Source organism: Camelina sativa, chromosome 11, assembly GCF_030686135.1.
Source record: "Camelina sativa cultivar CO46 ecotype springtype chromosome 11, ASM3068613v1".
NCBI classification, from domain to species: Eukaryota; Viridiplantae; Streptophyta; class Magnoliopsida; order Brassicales; family Brassicaceae; genus Camelina; species Camelina sativa.
In genome coordinates, this window is record NC_141890.1 from 29,334,307 (window position 1) to 29,353,950 (window position 19,644).

The 19,644-nt window shown below is 34.5% G+C and overlaps 2 protein-coding genes, 1 long non-coding RNA gene, 1 other non-coding gene and 1 pseudogene across 5 annotated transcripts; 3 read left to right on the plus strand and 2 right to left on the minus strand.

The window, feature by feature from the left end:
- Positions 1–315: 315 nt before the first annotated feature.
- Positions 316–2,933, minus strand: LOC104728380 (putative polygalacturonase At1g80170). The gene is made up of 9 exons (XM_087471293.1): positions 2,769–2,933; positions 2,532–2,669; positions 1,874–2,047; positions 1,742–1,762; positions 1,427–1,634; positions 1,190–1,271; positions 998–1,106; positions 809–922; positions 316–718 (listed from the first exon to the last, which is right to left on the minus strand). Exons 1-9 carry the CDS (start codon positions 2,925–2,927, stop codon positions 440–442), a joined length of 1,284 nt encoding a protein of 427 aa, XP_087327419.1. The 5' UTR covers positions 2,928–2,933; the 3' UTR covers positions 316–439.
- A 489-nt stretch (positions 2,934–3,422) lies between these two features.
- Positions 3,423–5,587, minus strand: LOC104728381 (protein CLP1 homolog 5-like). Its single transcript, XM_010447366.1, has 9 exons — positions 5,399–5,587; positions 5,063–5,131; positions 4,882–4,974; positions 4,545–4,786; positions 4,322–4,460; positions 4,188–4,244; positions 3,977–4,111; positions 3,653–3,882; positions 3,423–3,555 (listed from the first exon to the last, which is right to left on the minus strand). Exons 1-9 carry the CDS (start codon positions 5,585–5,587, stop codon positions 3,423–3,425), a joined length of 1,287 nt encoding a protein of 428 aa, XP_010445668.1.
- A 278-nt stretch (positions 5,588–5,865) lies between these two features.
- Positions 5,866–8,939, plus strand: LOC104724345 (uncharacterized). The gene is made up of 15 exons (XR_015573094.1): positions 5,866–6,292; positions 6,385–6,444; positions 6,561–6,674; positions 6,749–6,836; positions 6,915–7,060; positions 7,175–7,276; positions 7,366–7,437; positions 7,527–7,626; positions 7,710–7,792; positions 7,883–7,960; positions 8,051–8,149; positions 8,241–8,291; positions 8,379–8,435; positions 8,609–8,650; positions 8,731–8,939. It is a non-coding gene; the product is annotated as an uncharacterized LOC104724345 (transcript).
- Positions 8,940–9,424: 485 nt separating this feature from the next.
- Positions 9,425–11,040, plus strand: LOC104724346 (AAA-ATPase At5g40000 pseudogene; annotated as a pseudogene). Its single transcript, XR_015571099.1, has one exon. The product of XR_015571099.1 is annotated as an AAA-ATPase At5g40000 pseudogene (transcript).
- A 3,177-nt stretch (positions 11,041–14,217) lies between these two features.
- On the plus strand, positions 14,218–15,498 carry LOC147934575 (uncharacterized). The gene is made up of 3 exons (XR_015570950.1): positions 14,218–14,635; positions 14,731–15,037; positions 15,280–15,498. It is a non-coding gene; the product is annotated as an uncharacterized LOC147934575 (long non-coding RNA).
- The last annotated feature ends 4,146 nt before the right edge of the window (positions 15,499–19,644 follow it).

Genomic DNA, 19,644 nt, shown 5'->3' on the forward strand with positions numbered 1-19,644 from the left:
GATCCAACCGGATTTAGCAATAAAACTGTTTCTGTTTTACCATAACTTGAATGTGACCACGAAATACGAATTACACAATTCAAATATTCTAGTTGTGTTAAACTTTATCACCAAAACACCAATTTTTCTTATTTTCAAGATAAATTAAAAGAAAAATCACAAGGTAATTTGGATAAAAAATGAAAAAACTAACAAAGTGTTCTAGACAAATGATTTCAAACAAGCTAGTTTTGGCTTCATCACACCATTAGATTCACCTTAAACATTGAATGTGACCATGAATTACACAATCCAAATATTCTAGTTGTGGTATACTTTTTCACCAAAAACACCAATTTAAATTATTTTATGTATATGTCTTAACATAATTTAAAAAAAAAACACAAGCGCTATATAGTAGTTTTAATTAAAAAATGAAAAAAAAAACTAACAAAGTTTTCTAGACAAATGATTCCAAACAAGCTAGTTTTGGCTCCATCACACCATTGGATTCACCTTTAACATTGATGCATTCAGCAGAGGGATGATGATCATGATGCGACAACGATTTATTATATATCTTTTCTTCTTCTTCGTTTTCTTCCCGAATGTTTATATCGTTCATGAAAATACCTCTACATGGGACTGATTTGCTGCATAGGAGTTGCACAAAGGGTTTCTTGATTGATGTTCCATGTATGTGATTGTACATTACATTCTTGATCTCCACAGCCTTTGTCTATATTATATGAATTATACCTCAGTTATTACGTAATGCAATAGATTTATACAAGAAAAATCACTAGAGGGAAAAGAAAAGATTACGTACTTGGTTTTTGCATTGTCTATGGGGGCAATAAAATTGGTCGATAATAATAGGTCGGGTTGCTCCATGTAGTTTTATACGTTCAAACAAAACATTTCGCACATGTCCTCTTCCTCCCTAATTAAAACAATAGGAAAATGATATTGTCATTACTTAATTAGGGAGAAAAAAACGCAGATAAACTGGCTTTACCTGCCATGTCTTGATTTTAACCCCATTAGTTGTTTCTCTAAAAGTACAATCTTGAACAACAACATCTTCCACCGTTTCTTTGGTTCCATATCGACCTAAGCTTCCGATACTTGTTTAAAACAAAACAACTTGATCACATAATTATACGAATTTTTTATCTTATAGGTAACAAAAACATTGGAAGAAAAGTACCTTATTCCATGCCCCGGACCACATGAGATTCGTGATATGTTAATGTATTTTGAACCGTCACCGATAGAAATACAATCATCACCTAAAGAAATCAAAAGTCAATAAAAGCGGTTGAGATTATGGTTTGTGTTATATAACTCTAACCTAATTATGAGAGGCTTGGATGTAAACATCTTATTCCATCTTGTTGAAATAAACATTGACACGGTAAGAAACGATAAATGATGAATCAATCACCTGTACGGATATTACTATTGTGTACGATAACATTTTGAGAACGTTGAATGTGAATGCCATCAGTGTTAGGGCTATCACCATCAGCGGTTATAGTGAGTTGCTTAACACTAACCCATTTCGAATCTTCCAACGACATTTGAAAATTTGGACTGTCCTTCACCATAATGTTGCTTATATGCACATTACTAGAATGTGATATAACCACCCCCTAAGAAAGAAAAGAAAAAAAAAAATCGTAAATTTAATGTGCAGCGACTTATATATATTACCTTAAACTTGAGAGTGATTTTACTGGATCAGTGATTTGTTACATACCCTTGGTCTCTTGAGACATGCCTATAAAGAAAAACAAAATTTATATGGGTTTAGATGAATAGAAAGTAAAGTAGATGTTGCTACACTCATCAACATTGGAAAAAATATATATAAAAATGAGGAAGAGCATACTTTTTTATATTTTTTGCAATTTAGAGACCACCATTTTGGTCCTTGACCATCAAGAATACCAGGACCATCGATATGAAGTCCATTTATATGAGCGAATTCGATCCATTGATGACAATGATTTTTCTTGCATTCCCATTCGTCAGGAGATCCGGGAGCAATTACGTATCCACTTATCTAAAAAAATAACGAAATGTATTAGTATTGCATGAAATAAGTGTTTAATTCATTAGATGATTTTTGTATATATGTTTTAATTTAAAATCTGTTTCAAATCTTATTATATAAGAGTCTGACATCTGCTAACATTTTAATAAATATGTGATAATTTGTATATCATTGTTGATGCGTGTAAAAATACATTATTCAGATTTTTGACCTGTGTGTTAGATATTAACATTTTATAATATTTCATTAAAAAAATTCCAAAAAAGATTTACAAGTTTTAATGTGGTTAATTTTTTTTTTGCAAAACTACTCAAAAACTACATTATCTAGATTTTAGGAAAACTAGTTTGAAGAAAATCTTGTATGGTAAAAAATTAGATTTTCAGAAGGATAAAAACCAGTAACCACAATAAAACGTGTAAACCTTTAAGCCTAATCTAGTTAGTAAAAAAAAAAAGTAATGTTAAATATGTATATTAGTCATGCTACATACCGATAAAATGATTTTCTTGGATTTACAAGGGCCATGAAATTCAATTGGTTGGAGAAGAAATGTGTATCCTTCAGGGATTTCCATAATTGATTGGGATCCAATGTAATTGCATGTGTCTTCCCATGCATCCTTGAACGCCTGAAACCATTAAGTTAAGAAATTTTTAATATGTCTTTAACAAAATAAAATAAAAAGTTTCAATACATGCATGTATAGTTGACCAAAATGAAAACAAACCTTTGAATCGTCAAAAAATCCATCGCCAATTGCTCCATAGTCAAGAACATTGAAATTTTTATTATCATGATAGAGAGTAGAACGAGACTGAGCTAATTGAAAAGTGTGGAAGAGAGTTAAAGAAAGAAGAAATGAAAAGAACATTACGGAATTTGTCATTTTCTTCTACTTACTGAAAAGGTTGCACATTGATCAATCTATTTAAACATAAATCTCAGTTACAAAATCTAAATCTATGATTTTTTAAGCTAAATTTAAAGATTTTATTTTATTTGATAGTTTAATAATTTTTCGAGATTATCATCTATTAAGTTAAAACCCTAACAAGATATATATTGGTTTTCTTTAACAAATTATAATATCAGTTGCCGAGGAAAAAGCTTAATTAAAAAAAAAAAGAGACTTGATTTGATAATGATCTTCTCAATTATTTCATCAATATGTAAAAGGAGGTGTGCGATTAGTAGATTTTCAAAAAAATTCAATGACTCCCTAATTCATCGAAAATAAAATTTACAGCAAAATATGAAATGACTCGGCCATGTGAATGTAATATCAGCATAACACAACCAAATTAATCAAAACCAAGATTTCAGTTATACAAAAGGACAAGATTGAGGCTACGTCAGAATCTCTCTTTTAGTTTCTTACTTCTCAAGTTATATGCCATGCCAAAGTCCCCAAGATCAGTGTCTTGCTAGGCAATTCCGCAGCTGATGGAGAGATATATGTAATTCTCTCTTCACCAATATTAACATTTTTGATACACACAAATCCAGCAACAATGCTGCAAAAAAACCAATATACGTTTGCTTCAAAATTAACAATCGCTTCATCTATATAGCTCAAGTATGAGAAAGCAAGAACTTTGTGGGAGATATTACCTTGAGATGATCCGATGAGGTTGTTTGGCGTATGAGATAGCAAGAACTTTGTTCACAAGATGTTCGTTAATTGCCACAGGTGTGATCTTCAAAGGATCGTTTCCTCTTCGTCGAGCAGATGTTGATGAACTAGTCTCTGGAAAGTCACCGATTTGATATACTTGAACATCACTGAACTTTACGGTTTTGGTGTAGACGGTGAGATCGTTGGTGACTCCATAGAAATAATTCTGTACATAAGCAAATATGGAAAGCCCTCTAATTTAATCAAACATAGAAAGAAAAAAAAAACGATTGATGAAATCGTCAAAGTGAAAAGTCTACCTGAATGTAACAATTCCTCAATGTTTTGCGAAAGTCAGAGCTCCTAGTGAAGACTCCAGCTGACTTCTCAAGATTCAAGAATTGTATATTCCTGAATTTTAGATCTTTCTTCAGATCATTGACAAGTTTTTCTTCCTGAAAATGAGAAAGATCAATGAAGGTTTCTTGATTAAGGATAAGTCGTCCAAAGAAGAGAGATTCGACACATTACCTGACCAAGGACAATAACTACAGTTGCATTAAGCGTCCTTATTGCATGAAGAAGGAGCTGCAAATTAAAAACATGATACCGTATCAGAAAGCTTGTGGCTCATGCAAACATATACATACAAGACAAAGAATGACCTCATAGCCTTCACGAACGATAAATCCCAAAGTGTCAATCACCATCCCAGAAGCTCGAGATTGAGCGTTTCCAAAAGACTCTTGTTTTAGTTCTCGGGCAAGCTCTTCCACAAGGGATTTGTACAGTCTAAGGTTGGTGCTGAGATTACAAGAAATGAAAGTTTAGTTTCAAGCTCACAGGTCATTATATTGAAACCTAGCTAAAGAATTTGAAGTCAGTTACCTTGGTGTTGTGTGACCAAAGTAGTGCACAATAGCCTTGTCAAGAGGAAACCCTTCAACAGGATCCACAGGCATTTCGATAAGAGTAGCAGAAACAGTCCCTGGCATGGTTATGGAGCTTTGACCAATGTTAAGGTCAACAAATGTTGGTTTCCAACCATCTTTTGCTGCCCAATTGAGAAGCATCTTAGCCAATGTGCTCTTACCAGAGTCTGTATCCCCTACAATGATAACCCTTGGTCCCTACATGGAGCAAAACCGTAAAGAAAACCCCAAAGAGTTCAAGTTGTTACGTACAAGAATAAGAATTAATTATCTCTTTAGTAAGGAAAAAGTACCTGTGAAGATACAGAATCTCTTGTTGAGGAAGTAGAACGATGTCTTTCTACTTGTAGAGAGTTGTGCTCTCTAAGATAGCTCATCATCGGTGTCTAGAACAGAGATATTTCTAGTAAACAACACAGTTTACTCTTGATATAATAATATAAACTAAGATTGGGATAGACACCAAAACCTTACCTCACAAGATGTATATTCATTTTCTGTGATGCCATCGGTTTCTATTGTTGCACCATACCATGTGAAAACCTGAAAAGTGAGTAACGTTATTTGTAACAGTGATATGTGACCATCATATATAAAGCACAGATATATTAAGATGATTCAAGGGTCGAAATTATAAATTTTTATATCACCAACTCAACTCAAGAACCCACTTCAACTGTAAAGCATCAAGAGTATAACTTTTTCTATGTAATCAACTTATACCTTCGTTCATTAGTCATTACCTAAAGCTTAGATTTTTAATCTAACCCACAAGATGAATTTTGAAGTTGAATATGTACAAAAACATACCGCAAATATCATGCGAGGAGGAAATGTGAGCCAAACTTCATGTGGAAGCTCATAGCCAAAAATCTCAGCTTCGCCATCGAGCAAACGGAGCCTTAGTGGCCGAGTCCGTTGCACTTCGATCCTGAATTCGCTCTGTTTCTCTAACTTCACTCGTCTTATTTGAGGACCAAACTCTTCACCGTACGACATGATCTTCTAGCTCTTACTGTCGGGTTCTCAGGAAGACTAGAAGCTGAGTTTGTACGTTTGGATATATAAAAAGAGGCTCAATTGATAGAAAAAGGAAGACGAAAAGTTTTTAACTTTGTTTCCATATTCCCGATGTGTTAAGAAAGAAATACGAAGCGTCCCATTCAAATTTGATTAAACGACATCGTCTAGACTAAAAGGGAACGACGTCGTCTGGACTAAAAGGGAACGAAGTCGTTATAAGTTAACGATTCGACGTCGTTTTGGAATCTCTAATCATTATCTTCACCGTGTGGCTTCTCAAATTGAGAACTGAAGGGTTTAACGGGTACTTTAGTTTTCTCAAATCTCTAAGCATTCATCTTCACATTCTTTTGTTTACTCTTTGTAGTAGTCGTTGACGTTGGAATTGAAGAGTAGGATCAAAGTTAGGAACTTTTTGAGAGTGTAATGAGTTTGAATTTGGCAAATACTTTATGGGTTCCTGTAAAAGCTTTGTTATGTAGAACAACAATCAAGAGAAGGAGACTTTTCACTACCGCTGCTATAACTAGTTCAGACTACAAAGGGGAAAAAGATGAGAGTGATGAGCTCTTGGTTGTTGTTGGTGGTGGAGCAGCTGGAGTTTATGGAGCAATCAGGGCTAAGACTCTCTCACCTGATTTGAGAGTTTTGGTTATTGAAAAAGGGAGATTTCTCTCCAAGGTCAGCTTCTCTTCTGTCTTTTGCATTAACTTAAAAACTCTATTGGCCAATCAGGGAGATGAATTTTGTTCATTTTGTTTATCATTTCGTAGGTTAAGATTTCTGGTGGTGGTAGATGCAATGTGACAAATGGGCACTGCAATGATACTAGTGTGAGTCTTGTTTCATTCATAAAGTTTCAAACTTTATACCTGAAAATTGCAGAATCATGATGGTTTAGTTTGAGCTTTGACCTTTTTAGTAACGTAGAAATCGAATCTGTATGTAGAATTTGGCAGGGCATTATCCTCGTGGTCATAAAGAGCTTAAAGGTTCTTTCTTTTATACACATGGACCTGCTGATACTATGTCATGGTTTTCTGAGCATGGAGTGTCACTAAAGGTTGTGACTTTGCATCCGGTTTACCTTTAGAGATGTTTGTCTTATTCCGCCTAATTCTTGTTGTCTCTTGACAGACTGAAGATGATGGTAGAGTATTCCCTGTCAGTGATAGTTCATCTTCTGTAATTGACTGTCTCTTAAATGAAGCAAATGTTAGAGGAGGTATTATTGAAACACCTATTTGTTCTTAATTGCTGTGTCTCTCTACATTGATATATCCACTCAATTTCAATAAACCAGTTAGGCTTGAGAGAGGTAAGTCTGTGTTGGCTGCTTCTACTAAACCAGATGGAAAGTTCCTTGTTAAAGTTGGGAAACAAACTGCTGACACGTCTGAATCTATCGAAGCTACGTATCTTCTGATTGCAACTGGAAGTAGCCAACAGGTTATATAATAATCCCATTTGAAGAACATGAGTTATTTAGTTTCAAAGCTGGGTTGTATGTATTATAAAGGTTCTCATGTTTTCCTAAGATGTTTTTCTTTTATTATGTTACAGGGTCACTCTTTAGCCACTCGATTTGGTCATTCCATTGTAGATCCAGTACCGAGTTTATTCACTTTTAAGATCAATGATCCATTGCTGACTGAGTTAGCAGGGGTAAGTTTTCCTCTTAAGATCAGAATTTTCCTACCCCGAAAAAAGTTTGATGAGCTTTGTATGTGACATTGTTTATTTCTTTTGCACAGATTAGTTTCTCCAAAGTCCAAGCCAGACTGAAATTAGATAGTCCACTCCCGGATTTGTCTAACCTTGTGCAGGTGTGCATCTTTCCCCCTTGCTATTACTAATTTGGTTAACATCCTTTATCATGAGGAAAAGTTCAAATATTACTTTGTTATCTTTCAAGATTGGTCCAATGCTTGTGACACATTGGGGACTTAGTGGACCGGTTATTCTTCGACTCTCTGCATGGGGTGCACGACATCTCTTTAGTTCGAAGTACAAAGGTCTGCATCTTTCATCTCTAAGGAGATAATTTTTTATCCTGTTAACTTGATGAAGTTTGAACATATGTAAATTTTGGCTGCAGGGCATCTTATTGTCGATTTCATTCCGGATATAAACATTGAAACTGCCAAATCTGTGCTCAAACAACACAAGCAGCAGTTTTCAGTAACAACATTTCATAGTTTTACCATTTTGTTCTCTCTGTTTCTTGTGTTTGGTTCTAGAGAATAAATGTTTGAGCATTGTGTGATGCAGAAGCACAAGGTATCCAATTCCTTTCCTCCTCAATTTGCCCTTGTCAACAGATTCTGGAGATACATTCTAGACCGCGAGGTTCTGACAAACATTCTTTCATAGCTTTTCCATATCGTAAAACCTCTTAACCTTTCACTAATGTCCTTAATTGTCTTCTTGATCCACCAGGGTTCTTCAAAAGACACTTTGTGGGCCTCAGTGTCAAATAACTCCTTGAGCTCTGTTTCTGATCTTCTTAAACATTGTACATTTCAAGTAACCGGAAAGGTATAACATGAAACATTGAAATTTATTCAGATTTTATAATACAAGTCAAGATGGTGATGATGACATTGTGTTTCGTTATTTTGCTGCAAAGGGTCAATACAAAGATGAGTTTGTGACAGCAGGAGGAGTTCCTTTATCTGAGGTTCGGTTCCTTCAAACTTAAATTACTCGTTTTCTTCTTTTTTTTTTTTTACGAGATCTGATTTTAACTGCCTCTTTCTGTTACAAGGTATCTTTGAAGACAATGGAGAGCAAATTGGTTCCAAATGTTTTCTTTGCGGGAGAGGTAAAGCTAATGTTTCAAGCATATTCATTTGTGCATTTAGTAACTGATAACATTCTTACAAATACCAATGCATTTGGAACATAGACACATGGCATGAGGACGTAGGTATTCATGTACATACAGATGACACGACCATCATAACATTATCTTACACTTACATTTGTGTGTCTCAGGTACTAAATGTAGATGGAGTTACAGGAGGTTTCAATTTCCAGGTGAATATATCGCAGGCACTATCACATTGTTTTAAAAAATGGTATATTAATTATATAATGCAAGTATTGGTTTTGGGCAGAACGCTTGGTCAGGTGGATATATCGCAGGCACACACATCGGCAAATTAGCAGCAACTAACTAACAGAAGAAGCTCTACAGAAAGAAAAGTAATGATAGGATCGTAATTTTCTTGTATGACAAGTATTGTTAATTTTAGTTATAAAATGTATTCTATTTTATCTATGTAGGAACAAAAAATTTCCAATTAGACTAATGTTTGAAATCAAATGGTTGACTGATTTGTGAGCATATGTGATAGAAGCTTTGCCTAGCATAAAGATTTAAGAGTTGCTCAACTAATGAAAAATGTATCAAACCTTAACCGTAATTATTGTGATTAATATTTTAATTAAATATGTTAAATTATATAATTTGAGTCAGTTTTGGTCTAGCGTACGATCCTTGAGAGGTTTAAACTTTTGTGACTGGTCTTTTAGTTTATCATTTTCTGATTACCTATTGCTTCTGTAGAGGGTGGTCCTCAACTTAAATAATCCAATTCGTGGAAAACTCAAACGCGCCAGAGACTCGAGAGAGTCATCCAATTCATTATTTGACACGGTTTATAATTGGAACCAACGTCGAAAGAGGCAAAAAAAGTGAAACAGGAAAGACTTTATAATATATTATACAAGACTTTGTAAAGGTTAGTCGCCGACTTTATGATCACTCGTTTATATAAATAGAGCACACTCTAAACCAAAAACAGAGAAAAAGCATACTACACCAAACACAAAGAAGAAGAAAGAAACATTGTTGTTTGGTGGTAAAGAACGATGATGATGGGTGATTCATTTGGAAGTATGGGCTCAAGCATGGCAAGTTTGTTCTTTCTTTGGGCAACAATTCAACAAATCTTCCCTAACCACTTGAAGATCACAATCAAAGAGTTTCTCTTGTCTTCATTCCAACAACTCTGTTTCGCTCAGAGAGTTTCCGACTATTTCACCAACCTCTTCTCTCCTTACGTCGAGATCAACTTCCCGGAGAGCGATGAGTATAGTTTCAACCAAGCTTTCTCAGCCATCGAGACCTACCTTGACTCGAAATCAACCGACAAGTCCAAACGTCTCAAAGGAAGCCAAGTGAAAGAAAGCAAAGGTTTGGTGTTGAAACGAAACGAGCCTAAAGTCAAAGACGAATACAAAGGAGTTAATGTCTGGTGGGAGATTGTGGTTGAGACTGATGGAAACAGATATTACAAGCTCACTTTTCACAACCGTGCAAGGAGTCTTATAACCGATTCGTACGTAAAACATGTTGTTCAAGAAGGGAAGTCGATAATAGTCAAGAACAAGCAAACAAGGCTTTTCACGAATAACTTGAGTACTCAATGGGTTTTTGGCCAGAATATGTGGAGATCTATTGCATTTGAGCACCCTGCGAGTTTTGAGACACTAGCTATGGATCCAAAGAAGAAGGAAGAGATCGTGAGTGACCTCATCGCCTTCAGCAATGGGAAGGAGTATTACAAGAAGATAGGGAAAGCTTGGAAGAGAGGTTACTTGTTGTATGGACCACCAGGAACAGGTAAGTCCACCATGATTTCAGCCATGGCTAATCTTCTAAACTATCACATCTATGACCTCGAACTTACCGCGGTAAAGAACAACTCGGAGTTGAAAAAACTGCTTACGGCAACATCCAGCAAGTCCATTATTGTGATTGAAGACATAGATTGCTCAGCGGAGTTCACTGCTAATAGAATCAAGAAAGAGAGCAGCATTAGGGAAAGATATGGAAGAGATGATAAAGATGAAAACGCGGTTACACTCTCTGGTCTTCTCAACTTCATTGATGGTATTTGGTCTGCTTGTGGACAAGAAAGGATTGTTGTATTCACAACAAACCACTTGGAAAAGCTTGACCCGGCTTTGATCAGGAGAGGAAGAATGGATATGCACATTGAGTTATCTTACTGCACTTACGAAGCGTTCAAGATTCTTGCCAAGAACTACCTGGATCTTGATGGTGATGACGCTCATCCCTTGTTTAGAGAAATCAAGGCTTTGTTGGAGGAGACAATGATTTCCCCAGCTGATGTGGCAGAGAATCTTATGGCTAGAAACCATCAAATTGATGTTGATAAATCTCTGAGCCTTCTAATCAATGCTCTAGAGGAAAAGAAGGACAATCAGAAGAGCCAACAAGAGAAGAAGACACAAAAAAAGTTCAAAATATTTGGTTGAGGATTACTACTATTTAGCTTAATTTGATAATTTGATGAATTTAAAACCATATTTTGATTTTCTTTTACTAGTGATATTCCACTATGTATGCAATGTTATTTTTCTTCTCTAATAATAAAAGAACACAAAAAAAGTAAAAACTAAGAAGGTGCAAAGCAACTTGTTGAATTTAGGAGTTGAAAGAGAGAAACCTAACTTAAAAAGCAGAGTGCAAAGTTTTTTTAACATAGGGAACTCATAAAAATCTCAAAACCCCAATCTCATAGTTTTGGGAAAATGTGAGAACTACAACAACAATACCGTAAGGCATACTGTGTGGACCAACAAGACAAATAAATACTTGCCACAGCCATATCTTCATTTCTAAAAGAGGGATACTATATCCCAATGAGAAAGGCTGCTAGATTCAATCTTTGTGATCTTCTGCAATGTCATTTTATTAAAATCGTTGAATATTTTTATCTAGTGCTAATTTTTTTTCCCCATATTTCTTTTGAAAACTAATTAACGATACAATCTACTCTAGAATGGACAGAGGAAAGCGTGGGGCTCACCAAGTGGCAAGTGATAGGAATGGTTATCGTTGGACCATGGATGCATGCATCATGCATGGTATGGTGGTGACGCTTTTTAAGGTTTCTGTATTCAAAATTTCAAACAAGAAAACAGTAACAACATCTCTCATACTTGCACTCTTTTGTTCTCTCTTTGTTTCTCGTCTTTTGGTTATAAAATAAAAACGTTTTGAGCAAAACCTCTTAACCTTCTTACACACGAAGGTTATCTTTTCAGTGTCACTGGAAAGGTACAACAGTGTAATCTTATTTGTATATAAGTTTATCAAAAAAAAAAAAAAAAAAAAAAAAAAAGTTTGTCAAGTTGAAGAGGACAGAGTAAAATCTTATTATAAGGATCATAGATTAGAAAAAAAAACAAGAGAGAATTGGAACAAGAGCGGCGAAACAAAATAGATTATCCTTGATCATCAGATACCACACCATAGAAGAGCTATAAGATTGAAAACAACATATAAATCACATCAAACAAAGAGAGGAAGAGAGTGAGTTGTTTGAAGAAGTGAGATTCACAAGCGACCAGCCTCTCTCTCCTGAAACACGAGCAGGAAAAAAGAAAGTAAATTGGTTAGAGAAATTAGTTAGCCAGTCGGGTCGGGTGGGCTTTGCTATAATGGGCAGGTCGTCGCGCTAAACAACACTTTACTTTGATAAGCGTGGGTAATGTATCCACCGAAAAATGCTGCCCAAAGAAACAAACTTTTCTTCCTTTCCAACTGACGTGTGATGCTCGAGATGGTGGTGGTGGTGGAGGAGACGGTGGAAAACGCTCTTCCACAAAACTGCAGAAGCTTTTCGCATTATCAAACCCCCCAAAAAAATAATATTGAAAGTGAATCCATCACAAGGAAATTGAACAACAAGTATTACCTTTGCAGGAATCGTTTGCTTCATCCTCTCTTCCTCTCGTCAGTAGACCAGTTTAGGGATTCTATTCTTTTTTTTTTGTTTTTTAATCTGTATGTAAGTAATGTAAAAATGTATAGTGTAGGTGAAAAAGCTACATTCAATAGTAAGCCAACAGGCCCAATTTGATCCTTCAGCTTTGCGAAATTGGCGATCGATATCAATCAAATCAGACCAAACCCTAGTTCCCAAATTTCGGACGAGGACGAAGGAAGATGATGCGAAACACCGTTGTTAATGTATAATAGTGGAATCGCAATCTGTGTTTCTGTATGTATGTTTTGTTCGAAGAGCTAAAAATCCAAATGTACACAATTTTTTTTTTTTTTTCAGTTATTCCGTAGGTGGAGATCACAGTACCGCGAATTTTCATCCGCCAGTCCGATAGGTCGTTTTTTTTTTTTTTTTTTTTTTTTTTTTACTTCTCTCAATTCAATTCGATATATATATATTTTTTTTTTTGACGATATTCGATATATATATATATATATATATATATTTTTTTTTTTTTTGGTATGCTTCGATCAATTAAATTCAAATTCAAATTTATAGGTGTGCATAGAACAATCCATCCGACACAAGAAATGGGGAAAATTGCTCTCAGTGTGATGGGATTTTGCTTTAAAGGGGTGCTCTGTGGTACGGTTGGATACGTGCTCGGTATGTCATTTTTTACATTTTTTAAGATTGGACAATCTTGGACAAAAGTAGACATTTTCAATTGTTGTTCTTCTTGTTCTACTACTTCAATTCAGGTGGTCTCACATCAGAATCTTTTTCAGAGAGTGATCTACAGGCTGAACAGGTAAAAAAAGAGAGAGAGAGATGGGATATTTCTGTTTCTCAAGCTTGCTCTGTGACTATCCCCCGTATAATGAATGACATAACCGTTCATCATTCTTCTTCTCATGTTTTAGGACATCATCGAGATGAATCATTATTTGGACAAACATCAAAGGAGGGTTGAAAATTTTGAACAGCGATCCCTGCAATTTGAAATCCGGCGATCCAAAACCTCCTTATGATCCTAAAAAGTCCCACCCGGATGGCCTGTAATTATTATTATTATATATATATATATGATTTTTGCAAACGTGTCGTTCGTTCGTTAAACCCTTGTCATGTAATCGCTATCGTCGCCCTTATAGTATCTTTACTGGAAGTTGATGGTTGCTCAAGCCCAAAAATTGAATAAAAAATCTATTTACGGATCCATTTAGGAAAGAATCGATTTTTTGGAAAGCATCTGAAGCAACCCCATAAGCAACGCTACGTGGCGTATTCTCATTCGTGAATACATAAATATAAAAGGAATTTTTTTTTTCTATTTTCTTTTTCTTTCTTCCCCCATTCTCTCTCTCTTCTCTCTCGATACAAACGGCGATTGGAAGTTCTCACGACCAACGACCAATGACGGCGGAGGGTTGTCGGGTTAACCCTAAGATTTGATGCTTCGGTTCTCGCCACAAACGACGGCGGAGGTTTCTTATGCTGCGACAACGACGGCAGCTCGATCCCGAAGGTCTCCGTATCAAATCCCCGCCACAACGCAACCGCCTCCGTCGGTGGTGGCTGAGACGGAGAAGGTTACAATCGAGCGTCACTGTCCTGCGAAAGGTAAAGGCTTGAATTGCTTGGTTCCGCCTCCTAAAGGTTACCGTCAGCTGGTTCCATGGCCTAAAAACCGTGACGAGGTAACTCCTTTGTTTGCAATCTCTTGTTAGAGTTTATTGGCTAACTAAAGCTCAATAGCAGTATTGCATTTTGGTTGGAAAATTCTGATCTTGGGATTAGCTTAAGTAGATTAAGTGACGTCGAATTTGGATTTCCAGATTTCTTAAAATAGCTACAATTACAAGTATCTTCAGTTAGAGGTGCCAAGGTTGTTACTGATCTAAGTACTGGGCGATCAAAAGGTTATGGATTTGTTAAATTTGCAGAGGAAAGTGAAAGGAACCGGGCCATGGCTGAAATGAATGGTTTGTATTGCTCAACAAGGCGTATTATCAGTCTCAATAGTAGCACTCAAAATTAGCAGATAACCGTTGAGGTGAGTGAGGCTCCTTTTAAGAACTTAGCCAAACGTTGATATCTTCTTCTGTGTTTGCCTTTGACTGGTTTTGTAAAATATGTTGGACCGGAGTCGAGAGCATGAAGAGTGCCACTATATTATGTAAGTGATAGGACTAGTACCTGAAGAAAGAAGAAAGAGGTTCAAGCGGAAAGTTATGTTGATCGTCAGTGTCGCTTCAAGGTTCTTTCTTCATTGTCTTAGATTGCAATTTCTTCTGTTCATAGTTCATGTAGAGGTTTCTAATGTTAAAGATTGTGTTTCCATGAACAAACCAGTGGTCTCACATCATCAAATGCAAGAGCCAAGGTGACCTCTAATTCTATAGATCCTTGTATCTATCATTCTTTGTGTCAATCAATATGTTTCGTTTCTATTCTTGTTACTGCCAATGTTATTAGTTCGCAGTTCACCTTAATATACTGAAATTGAATTATTCTGCAACTTTTGAACTGCAAGTCAATTCAGTATCTTTGTTTGGTTGATGGATAATTTCAATCCATCAGTTCTTCATAACTAAAAGAGTTCTAAACCTCATTTAGATGGACACAGTCCGGTGAAGCCAAGCTTTTTTCTGCCATAAAGGTAAATTGTTCAAGGTTTAAGTCAAACTCACTTCTCGCACTTGATATTGGAAAAACATGAGATCCACTACTGCCTTATATATAAGATACAGTTTGTTTAAAGTAGTTGTTTCTTGGATCGATATGCAGTTTGTATCTTAAATTTTTGTCTCTTCATTCACACCAAGTTCTTATTAATAACAGAGGCTCTAGAAGCTGAAATAATGATAACAAAGATGTAATCAGCCAGGTGTGTTTGTGCAGGTGGGACAATCGAACTTCAGCAGTAACACCGGAGAAAGAGATATTCTACCTAGTGGCGATCCTAACATCGGCAGTGAATGTAGTAACATTAGTGAATGTTTGTATTGCTCAACAAGGTCATGTGAATGTAGTAACATTAGTGATAATCAAATATGACAAAAGTTGGTATCCTTTACATTGTAGATGTTTGTTTTGTAGTTTAGGTTGAAATTTGTAGGGTTTTTTTTGTCCTTGTATTGCAGGTTCTGTTTTTTTGTCCCTTCTTCATTTCACACTCTTATATATAGATAGAGTATATACTTTGATTGATTATCTTAAAAATTAAAGTTTAATAATTAATAAATACAAATTAAAAAATTATTATTTAAATGATTGAGCAACCTTCTTTGGGGTTCTCTAGTGGAGGGATGATTTTGCTTAAGTTCTCTTAAGATTGCTTTAATTAATTTAGTTCTTAAGTTCTCTTAACATTGCTACACATAAAGCGTAGGTAATGTATCCGGTCGCTACACATACTTACTTTGATAAGCGTGTATCCACCGAGAAAATGCTGCGGCATAGACACAAGAAGAAGAGATGAGTAGATAAATTCCAAATCGACGTCGAACCTTCCTAAGTCCTAACCCGTAACGACTTCGTTTTAAACAAAGCAAACAACTTTTCGTCCACACAGTGAATGGACGCTTCGTATCTCTCAACAAATCGGAATATGGAAAACAAAGTTAGTAACTTCTCGCGCGTCTTGTTTTCTATTAATCGAGCCTCTTTAATTTATATATCCAAACGTAAAAACTCAGCTTCATATATTTCTGATAACTTGACAGTGAGAGCTAGAACATCTCGTACGGTGGAGAGTTTGGTACATAAATAAGACGAGTGAAGTTAGAGAAACAAGAGATTTTGTACCTTTACATGTATCTTTTCCTTACTAAAGATCATTAATTTCTATCCTTGTACGTAGCAACTTCAACTCTTGGTTTTCTTTACGGTTTTGCTCCATGTCGGGTTCAAGGGTTATCATTCTAGGCGATACAGACTCTGGGAAGAGAACATTATATTGGCTAAGATGATTCTGAATCGGGTAGCAAAAGATGGTTGGAAACCAACACTTCTTGACCTTAATTAACATTGGGCAAAGCTCAATAACCATACCGGGAACTGTTTCTGCTACTCTCCTATCAAAATGCCTGTGGATCCTGTTGAAGGTTTTCCTCTGGATAAGGCTATTGTGCACTACTTTGGTCACACTTCACCAAGGTAATTGACTTCAACTGTACAAATCCCTTGTCGAAGAGCTTTCCCTACAAGACATTACATATATCTCTCCAGCAGCTGCGGAATTGCCTAGTACATAAGACACTGATCATGGGGACTTTGACATGGCATGTAACTTGAGAAGCAAGAAACTGAAGAGTACGTAGAAAAAGGGAGATTTTTATGGCCATAGCCTCATTCTTATCCTTTTCTATAACTGAATTTTGATTTTGATTAATTTAGTTGTGTGATGCTTGTGGATTTCGAATCCACACTCGAGTGTATACTTTGCTTTTATGTTGATAAACTCCTTAAGAAAAAATGTAATAAACAAGAAATTTGTATTTGATCGGTAAATGCCTGTAAGAATTGAGAGAACTATATATTATTTATACTCGGAAAATCGATCCTTTTTTTGAGGTGTACAATACCTTTACCTTATATACACAATAATTTGCACTTCATTCACTAATTATTGTCAAGTTACACAATAATTTGTACTTAGTTGCTTACTTGAGATTTATGTTTAAATAGATTGACCAATGTGCAAATTTGTTCATTAAGTAGAAGAAAATGGCAAATTCAGTAATGTTCTTAATATTTCTTCTTTCTTTAACTCTCTTCCGATCCACATTCTTCTTTTTATCATCATAAGAGTAAAACACGTTTGACAAAAAAAAAAAAAGAGAGTAAAACATAAAGCAAGTATACCGATTAATCTTCTATATAAATGATAATCCGATGAGACTCAAATTTCTGGCCTAATAGATCTCAATATTAAACTTCTATTTTCTGGTGAAATAGAGATATATTTTTATTCGAGGATAAATAGTTCGGAATCATAGTTTAGGCTTTATCTATCTTGTTCGAAAAATAGCTCGTTAATTAGTCCATTATATAGATTTTTAAATTTTATATTCAAAAATACTCTCATTTTATTTTCTTAATTAAGAGAGAAATATATATACTAGATTAGGACCCGTCAATGTGCGAATTTTAAATTCTAAAATAAAATAAAATTTAGCAAAATGTATATAAAAATTTCGTTGTGAATAAAAACTATCTTCCAAAAATAGAAATTTTTTAAGTGAGTGAAAAGAGTTATTTAATATTCTTTTTTCTTTAATATACTAATTTACATTTCTATATTTTATATTTAATGTGTAATATAATAATAATGTTAAATTTTCAATTACAAAAACTTTTGTTAAATATTCATCATTATAGTTATTGTCAAATCTCAACGACGTGGTTTTACATGAAAACCAACAGTAAAACCGTCATCCTATTTAGTATTTACATCCATCCATTTACAAATGTGTTATCTACTCTCGTTCCTAACATAATTGTGAATATTTGGTACAAACAACTATATTGGATTAGAAACATCATCAACATATATAGAGCCTGTACATAGGAACAACAGCAAGATATTGCCTAGTCGTGGACACAACAACAAGATAGGATCTGGACGTGGAAACAATGAGAGCAATAGTCTGATGACGAAAAGTGGGGTGAACTATTGCAAGAGCATTCTCACAACATTTGGAGATCATCCTCAAGAAATGGTGTGACAACAAAGAAAATTTTGCCGTCAATGTCATCAGAATTATAGAGCGTTTGCAGTGGTTCAAATGCAAGATGATGTTTCTATATACTGGTGAAGAAGAGATCCCAAAGACATATCATGATTTTGATTCGGCCTTGCCTTTTTTCAATCTTAAGGAGCTCATGGAAAAAACTTGGGATATTTACTAACGTTAATTAGTTTCTTTGGTAGTCTCTTCTATGATAATATTTAAGTGTGACAAAACAATTCTCTTGATAAAACAAATTACAGTAGAACCTTCGTAAATTAATACTCTTTAAATTAATACTCGTTATAAATTAATAAGTTCTTTCAGTCCCGAGTTGGGCCGGTGTAAAAAATAACACATTTCGATAAAATAATAAGATAATAATTTTTTGGAAATCTTGTGTAAAAATATGGTCTCATCAATATCATAAATTAATAATCATATAAATTGATATATATATATATATATATATATCTAAGAAAATATAGTAAAATATGATTCTATTGTTGTTTGCCTATTCTTGAATTTGTATTCTTGTTATAGCTCATTTCTATTTTTTTCATTGTTGTATTTTCAAATCGCATCCATAAACTGTGAAGAGTCATCGATGCGATAATTGCTTCTTTAGTAATTGGTTTTAAAAGTACCGCAATATCTTCTGCGACTTCATCATTATCATGAAGGATAGTAGTAACAATTTTTGTTAAACTCTAAACTTCTAACATTTCTCATTTTTACCTAGATAATCTATTAAACAATTGACATTCATCCTATTACGATAACTAAGATTATAAATTAAGAAAATTCATTAAAAATGTGAATGATAACAAAAGTATCTTATTTTGTAATAGAAAATTTTCAATATAAAAATGAGAAAATCTCTTCATAAATTAATAATTATTAATTTATCGATAAATTAAAAACTCTATAAATTAATAAAATTTCATGGTCCCGACCTTATTAATTTACAGAGATTTTACTGTATAAGAGTTTGTGGATGATACGGTGGGTAGTTAAAATTAGCATTTAGTTCGATGTAAGCGGTCCCGTTGATTGACAAATGCAACAAGTGCATTTCAAAAGGTCCAATAAATTTAAAGCCAATTTTTGTAACATTTACATTATATGAATATATTTAATTGTGCTGAGATTATATAGAAAATCTATATCTAATAAAAGCTCCAAAGTAATATTTTAAAGTTTTATTTTGAGGTCCAAAATTAAAAAACATATGAATAGGCCCAAATAAAGGTAATGCAGATGAGTTCCGATTATTTGTTAAAAGTAGAATTTTTTGTTGTTGTTGCATTGCCGTTGGTTGAGCCAGGCCTAGATGTAAGATGAGTTAGATGTTATTGTTAATCTCCTATGACACTTCTAACTATATGTACAATCGCAATATTTACATATGTAATTTGGATTAGCTCAAAAAAATTAGAAGTTTTTAAATTATACAACAATAATAAAAGTAGAAAACCGTAAAAATCTAACATCATCACTATATGTAAAAATAAAAATTGTCCCATGATATGCT

Excerpts from the sequence above, each read along its gene's own strand:
- LOC104728380 (XM_087471293.1), bottom strand. The coding sequence starts at position 2,927 with ATGACAAATTCCGTAATGTTCTTTTCATTTCTTCTTTCTTTAACTCTC. Across the intron at positions 2,048-2,531 it reads CCAAGAAAATCATTTTATCG|ATAAGTGGATACGTAATTGC; the intron begins GTATGTAGCATG and ends TTATTTTTTTAG. Across the intron at positions 1,272-1,426 it reads CAATAGTAATATCCGTACAG|GTGATGATTGTATTTCTATC; the intron begins GTGATTGATTCA and ends TGATTTCTTTAG.
- LOC104728381 (XM_010447366.1), bottom strand. The coding sequence starts at position 5,587 with ATGTCGTACGGTGAAGAGTTTGGTCCTCAAATAAGACGAGTGAAGTTA. Across the intron at positions 5,132-5,398 it reads CTCCTCGCATGATATTTGCG|GTTTTCACATGGTATGGTGC; the intron begins GTATGTTTTTGT and ends CTCACTTTTCAG. Across the intron at positions 3,883-3,976 it reads TGAGGAATTGTTACATTCAG|AATTATTTCTATGGAGTCAC; the intron begins GTAGACTTTTCA and ends GCTTATGTACAG.